We start from the raw sequence: 7500 nt of genomic DNA, 5'->3' as shown, positions 1-7500 counted from the left end.
TGTCAGACCCAAGTTTCCGTCGTATTTATCAATCGTTCAATCCTTAGTGTACACTGCGCCTTTCTCTGCCTTTCTCCGCCCATAAACGCAATTTACGAACGTCCACAACTGAATGGCAGAGCCTACATACAAGCGCAGTTGAATGAAGTTAACTGATGACAACATTAAAAAGAATCAAACGTTTAGCGATCATGAAATAATACCTTACATGATAAGATGTAAACAAGCAGGGAGATAATGAAGATCAGTAGTTCTACTCAAACTACTTGTGCACGTAGGCTATGGAAGATTGGTCAAATGTAGCAAGTAGGAAAGTTTAAGTGAATGACGTGAAAGTGAAAGTAGCCTAAGACATTCGAAAGGCCAACGAAAGTTAAGGTTGCTTTTGGTAGTACAAATACTTTCACCACAAAAACTGGTGCTCTAAATAGCGATTCTGTTGTCTTTGGAAGGTTCTCTTATTGATGCATTGAACTGCAATTTGGATTAACACCTGCTTTTACAAGGCGGAAGTATTTAGGCGCAGAATAGACGTGCGCTTCAGGAGCAGTCTTTGTACATACCGCGGAATACATAACTAGGCGCTCTTGACTCTTCCCCTCCCATCTTTTTACGCTAAACTCCCACTTTCCCCTGGATCCTCCCATGAATGCATATGCATGACATGACAATCGCAATCTGCCACTTTCAGCTCCCGCGACAGGCAGTTTGCGCTTTTACATCATTGCGGCCTGTTTGTACATACCTTGCAATGATTTTACACGCACATTGCGAAACAAATACGCCTGAAATGGGTGCAAAAGCGTTAGTACATCTGGCCCAGAGAGAGAGAGAGAGAGAGAGAGAGAGAGAGAGAGAGAGAGAGAGAGAGAAAGAGAGAGAGAGAGAGAGAGAGAGAGAGAAGACAAACGAGAGGAAAGACAAAGGGCTGGAGCTGGGGAACTTCAGGAGGTGAAATCAGGTGGAGAGCAGGTGGAATCACGAGGATGTTTCACTCCTAATTTGGGCAGACATGCCAGGAAGCCCACACAGACATCCGTGCTAATCTCTGTGATTTTCTGTCAGTCACTTTCTGTTTATCTTTCACCTCATTTCACACTAGCTGCCATCTCTCAGCACTGTCAAGGCCTGGACGGACACTTGACCCGACCAGACCAGACCAGACCGCCATCGCAGCTACTGGTGGGAAAGTAGTCGCATGTCTTTTGGTAACAGTTTATTTCTATCTGCTCAATTATGTTTTGTTAACGGTGATTGTAACTGCTGTTGCAATACTTGTTTAATTACTGCCCCGGTAGTCAATCTCTTATGGGTAAGAAAAATACATGAGCCATAATGATCATGTAACCCTTCAGTAATCGTTTCCTCATCTGGTGCTACAGTGTTTCTGGAAGATGCCTCACAGGGGAGTCCATAGTTTATAGCGGTTTGTGAATAGATGTAAATTGGTGTATGTATGTGTTTATAGGTGTGTGCATGTACTTGTTTGCTTGTTTTTGTGTTTGTGTGTGTGTGTGTGGGTGGGTGCACGCATATGTAGACAACTCTGAGCGCAGACAGGGAGTGATTAACAGTGTCCATGTGTATGTACATACGTGAGTGTACATGTGTGATTGTGTGTATAGCTGAACATGTGTGTGTGTCGGTGTGTGTGTGTGTGTGTGTGTGTGTGTGTGTGTGTGTGTGTGTGTGTGTGCGCGTGTGTATGCGTGTGCGCATGTGTGCGTGTATGTATGTGTGTGTGTGTGTGTGTGTGTGAGTGTGTGTAAGTGTGTGTGTGTGTGTGTGTGTGTGTGTGTGTGTGTGTGTGCGCGTATGTATGCGTGTGCGCGTGTGTGTGTGTGTGTGTGTGTGTGTATGCGTGTGTGTGTGTATGCGTGTGTGTGTGTGTACATGTGTGTGTGCAGATGTGTGTGTGTGTGTGTGTGTCTGTGTACATGTGTGTGTGTGTGTAAGTGTGTGTGTGTGAGCTTCTGTATGACGTACCTAGCAAAGCCGACCCCTCTGCTGACCCCGTTGGCGTCGCGCAGTATCCGCGTGGAGATGACGTGGCCAAAGGGCTTGAGCATGTTCTCCAGCTCCTGCTCGTCCATGGACACCGGCAGGTTGGAGATGTACAGGTTGGTCGGGTCCTGCTCCTGTTGCTATAGGAGACCAACAACAACAACAAAAACAAAACAAAACAAGCACACTGTCAGTGTATTCCACTATGATAGAGGGAGCCATCAACACAAGGTCCTTTTTTTTAACCCAAGAGCTTCTTTTAAACTGTCGTGTGCCGGCAATAAGCAAATTTATGGCGCGTGTCACCACAACCTTGCTCCTCGCCTCAACTCCCCACCATCACCCCTCCACCCCCTCTGTCCCAACACATTCTTTTCCCCCTGCTCCACCATCCAAAGGGATTGTGGGGGAATGATTGTGTGGATTTACGGTCACAGTTCCATAAGTTTGGAGAACTCCTTCCTCTTGTATAATTTTAATTATCCCCAGCTTATTTTTGGCAGCATGCCCTGAAAATGATTCCATATTCCAGATAAAGAGCCTGCGGGGTAAAGGAGCTGGTGTGTGTGTGTGTGTGTGTGTGTGTGTGTGTGTGTGTGAGAGTGTGTGTGTGTGTGAAACAGAGATAGAGTGAGATAGAGAGAGAGAGAATGTGCATGTGAATGTTATGAAGGTGTCCCTGTGTGAATAAGTGTATGCACGTGTGAATATATGTGACAGCAAAAGTGGTTGTGTGTGTGTGTGTGTGTGTGTGTGTGTGTGTGTGTGTGTGTGTGTGTGTGTGTGTGTGTAAATGAATATATGGAACTGCTGGTGAAAGTCGTGTGATTTTTTAAGTCGTAATTCTTTCTGACTCTCCTGTCAGCCAGTCACACACACACACACACACACACACACACACACACACACACACACACACACACACACACACACACACACACACACACACACACACACACAAGAGTGCAGAGCCTGCACTATTACAGGACCAGCCACCATGCACACATCTCTTAGTCCTCTCTCACAAGACACCTTCGCTTTGACATGCAGGCTCAACTGATCATACAGTACCTGAATGTCTCAATACTGTCCCCTCCACTCAAAAAAGCTAACTAGCACATTCTCATTTGCTTGCATAGATTCCCAGGCTCTTGCCAGACTGCTGGCTGGCTAGATAGCAATCTGTAACAATCTAATGTTTATTAGGATCAAGCCAGACACTACTGGTCACACCGAAGCCCTCCCTTCCAAGCCCTGGATAATTAACATTAGAAAGTGTCAGGTGCAAGTGTAAACAGTGTTGCGGTCTGCTAATGGGCAGCACAAGCAATGCTAAACTACAGTGGGGAATAGGGGAGAGAAGGACCTGATTGAAAGCCGTGTCAGGAGAGTACGAGGCTAGTTCTGTGGGGCTCCAATGGTGCCACAATGCAAATGAAAACCATTAGTCAAGTGGGACGTGAAACAGAGAGAGGCCCTTATGACTCTCCCTCCCTCTCCTTAGCTCTTTCAAGTGACAGATGCTGCCAGTTACGTTATTTATAACCGAATGAACTGCGCTTCTGTAAAAATACGCTCTGTTTGAAGACACTTGGAAGGTCTGCAGACAAAGGAAAATTATTTTAAAAAAGAGTGAAAATATAAAGTTGAAGAATAAAGTAGAAGAATAAAGATATTTTTGGGTCATTAACTTCATCATAAATAAGCATGAATACTTACTGAATTGTTTATGTTGTTGGATGAAACATTACTGAATTGGTTATGTTGTTGGATCTATTTCTGACACATAATTGAGGCATTTCATATATATATATTAATATACTAATGGAACACAGCAGCTCAGATGAAGGGGCAATCTCTCCAGCAGTGTGACAGAGAGAAGGAGACTAGTTCTGAAGTGCTTTGAGAGATGCCGCAAACGAATGAATAACATAAAAGAGGAGGTAATCACAGATGAAGGGATAGTGGATGGATGGAGAGAGAGAGAGATGAGGGATGAGTAGGACACGGGCACATCAGTGCACACTTCCAAAAGCCCCACCGGCTGCCCCTATGCCCCGCAGGAGGCAATTACAGACACATTCAGTGGGGTGATTAAAAGCGAATCAGCCGCGCTTCTTTCATGACATGTTAAATGTCATGCTGCGTCTCTTGCCTACCCCTGATGGCATATGTACTTGTCCACTCTCTCTCTCTCTCTTCCTCTCTCTCTCTCTCTCTCTTCCTCTCTTTCTCTCTCTCCCTTCGCTCACGTGTTATTTTTCTTTTTTCTTCTCTGTGCCTCTGCTTCACTCTCTCTCCTCTCTTCTCTATTTCTCTTTCATCTCTCCCTCACCCTCTCCCTCTCTTCCTCTTTGTGTCATCTATCTGTCAAGTGATACTTAGCCAATGGAAACCCAGGTCCGGTCTATGTGGGAGCGTGTGTGAGAGTGAGTGAGAGAGAGAGAGAGAGAGAGAGAGAGAGAGAGAGAAAGAAAGAAAAAGCGAAAGAAAGAAAGAGAGGAAAGGAAGCCGGTGGAAAGGCAAGCGGGGAAATACATAAAAAGCCTCATCACTGCCCGGAAAGGAACCAAAAATCAGAAAAGACATAATCCAATTACGTGCAAATAGAGGGAAAAGGAGTTGCGACTGGCGTGCATAGACTCCTCAACGGAACACCACCCCCATCCTCCAATTAACCTGATTCCTTCCACACCATGCCTGCGTGAGTCACAGGGAGAGACTGGCAGGCGTTTGGGTGTTTGGAGCGGCGCAGTGCTGGGTGGCATGGCAGCGGGCGGCAGCGTCTGCATATGCCAGTGTGTATGTTTTTATTAGAGTGCTCTGTAGGCCTGAAGGGCAGGGACACTTTAAACAGCGAACGGAGAGGAGAGGGCTGATGTCATGCCTACCCTTCCTGCGGGGATGACGACCTCAGACTCCGGCGTGGAAAAGAACACCCTCGTTTCCTGCGTTTACTGCGCTCGCAGCAGTCAGCGCTGACTGCAAATTGGCCGACGAGGGCTAGTTAACCATCTGTGTGTGTGTGTGTGTGTGTGTGTGTGTGTTCTTTGTCCAAATGAGTGTGTGTGTGTGTGTGTGTGTGTGTGTGTGTGTGTGTGTGTGTGTGTGTGTGTGTGTGTGTGTGTGTGTGTGTGCGTGCGCAAGAAAGAGAAAGAGAGAGAGTCTATCTGTGTGTGTGTGAGACAGAGACTAAGACAGAGACAGGGTAAGAGTGAAAGGAAATTAACACAACCAATAGTTTTTTCCAATATGCAATCAGTGTGTGTGTGTATGTGCGTGCGTGCGTGCGTGCATGTGTGTGTGTATGTGTGTAAGTGTCAGGGTGGGTGTGAGGGCAAATGTGTCATGAATGACTTTGTGTGCACATCTCACTGACTAAGACAAGCATATGTATGCTGCTGCTTGTGTGCATGTGCATATAGTCTACCTCTTCTAAAACAAGCTTTGGCATGTCTGTGTGTTCAATCTGTGTGTGTGTGTGTGTGTTTGTGTGTGTGTGTGTGTGTGTGTGTGTGTGTGTGGAACGAGTGTCGTGCAGCAGCTGTCGTGTGTGCCACACCGCTGGGTCCCCTGTATCAATCACACAAATCAGGCTGGGCGTTCACCTGAGGAAAGCTGCCTTCATGTCAACATCCACATGCAAATGGGGAAGAGCTGGGGCCTCCATACCCCCTCCCTCCAACCCCCTGCGGCTGCCACTCGCTCCCTCACTACTAACGCAACGCAAGCACACGGAGAGAGGGATCCAGACTCCGAGCAGCCCTCCCCACTCCCCAGCGCCGCACAGTACAAAGCACTGAGACACTCAGGTTTACTGAGGCAGAGCAAACAAACGGAGGGAAATATAGACTATATCATTAGCCTGCTTATTGTTCACACAGTTTCAATAAATAAACACAACACGGCCTATTTAGAGCCAATACAAAATGCCTAGTGCAATCAGGATAAGCCTCAGTGTTGGGTGTTGAGGCCAGCTCATATGGCTGGGACTGGAGGCTGTTTTCAGGGGGATCTATACACCAAATACAATTATTTGTCTACACCAAAGATTTAACAATGGGTCAGGTCTAGTTCTGATCTGGCTCCACACTCTTAAAACGAATGTGTTGAAAACAACACAACTTGCATTGTTTTTAACACATCTCTGTGTCCAGATAGGGACAACACAGTTTGTGTTGTTTCATTTTTTTTTTAATTTGTTACACAATACGTGTTGAAAATAACAGAACTTGCATTGTTTTTTTAACACATCTCTGTGTCCAGATAGGGACAACACATTTGTTTTAAGAGTGCAAATACATTTGTTTGTCAGCTAAGCACTTTGTATGCAGCTGAATGGAGCTGACCGGATCTCATTTAGTTGTTGTTTGTCATGTCCAAACACAGAAGATTGATAAAGAAAATGGTCCTCTGTTGTTGAACTGTCACACAGTCATAAAAGGTTGTTAATAGCTTACAACTAGGTAATGAGCATGTTATAAATACTTAATAAGCATTTAACAAATCATGCCCAGCTGCACTCATTTCCAATAGGCAATTTTCTTCACATCGGGCTGCTATCCAAGACACATACTCATAAACATGAAAGAAAAAGAGTTTGTGTATGTGTGAGCGTGTGAGATATTGTGCGACCACTAATACAATATGTAGCCCGGCCCACATTACCAAATCTTTATGCAGTCAAGTAGATATTTGAAGCAACATGAACACTAAATGTATTTGCCTGAAGAAACAAATACTCATAAGATCAGTAAATGTGTTGTTGGACGTTGTTGCTTTCCCACAGCGGGCGCTGTCATGAATACCAGCCCGTGGGGGTGCAGGGGCGTCTGCGTCAGTTGAGCTGCCCCTCTCACGCCTACCTCCCATGGGCCCACAGTCCATTCATCCTGACTGCCACACGGCAATCACTAACAACACAGGCACCCGGCCTGCCAAACACACCAGCCAACGGGGACTGTGTATGTGAGTATGCGTGTGTGTGTGTGTGTGTGTGTGTACTAGAGCTGGACTGTAGCCCGAAGCAGGTATGCATAGGTAAGGAGTGTTTGTGTGTGTGTGTGTGTGTGTGTGTGTGAGAAAGAAAGCAAGAAAGGAGGGGGGAAACAATATATGCAGTACCTCATCCTAGCATGAGCCAACACTCAAACACTTTGTTTACCACACACACACACACACACACACACACACTCCACAAATTGATGGCAATCCTTTGTGAATGACCTGTGAGTCTTCTGCTGCGTTAACACTCCATTGCTCATGGGAGCGTCGGCAGCAGACGTAGATCCTGTTGCTGCCTCTATTGATTCTGACCTCGCCGACACCAGGGCTCTTAATTAAAGATGCTGTGAACAGCTGTTGCAATACTTGCTTAATTACTGCCCCGGTAGTCAATCTCTTATGAGTATAAAAAATACATGAGGCATAATGATCATTTAAACCTTCAAGTAATAGTTTCCTCGCCCGGCATTATTCTGCTAGATGCTCCACCAG

At 45.9% G+C, this 7500-nt stretch overlaps 1 protein-coding gene across 4 annotated transcripts in view; it reads right to left on the bottom strand.

Moving 5' to 3' along the window:
- rbms3 (RNA binding motif, single stranded interacting protein) overlaps positions 1–7500 on the bottom strand; it is a 148131-nt gene that overhangs the window by 51509 nt on the left and 89122 nt on the right. For all 4 annotated transcript variants that reach the window (XM_076280271.1, XM_076280273.1, XM_076280274.1 and 1 more), the window contains exon 5: positions 1987–2144. In XM_076280271.1, the coding sequence (XP_076136386.1) occupies positions 1987–2144 (158 nt within the window). The remainder of the gene's footprint in view (positions 1–1986; positions 2145–7500) is intronic.

Source organism: Alosa pseudoharengus, unplaced genomic scaffold (genome assembly GCF_046254945.1).
Source record: "Alosa pseudoharengus isolate Yale_2024_CS ecotype anadromous, Long Island Sound unplaced genomic scaffold, YU_APseudo_1.1 YU_APseudo_1.1_scf_12, whole genome shotgun sequence".
Classification (NCBI taxonomy): Eukaryota; Metazoa; Chordata; class Actinopteri; order Clupeiformes; family Clupeidae; genus Alosa; species Alosa pseudoharengus.
The sequence above is the reverse complement of the archived record's forward strand: the minus strand, read 5'-3'. Positions and strand labels throughout refer to the sequence as shown.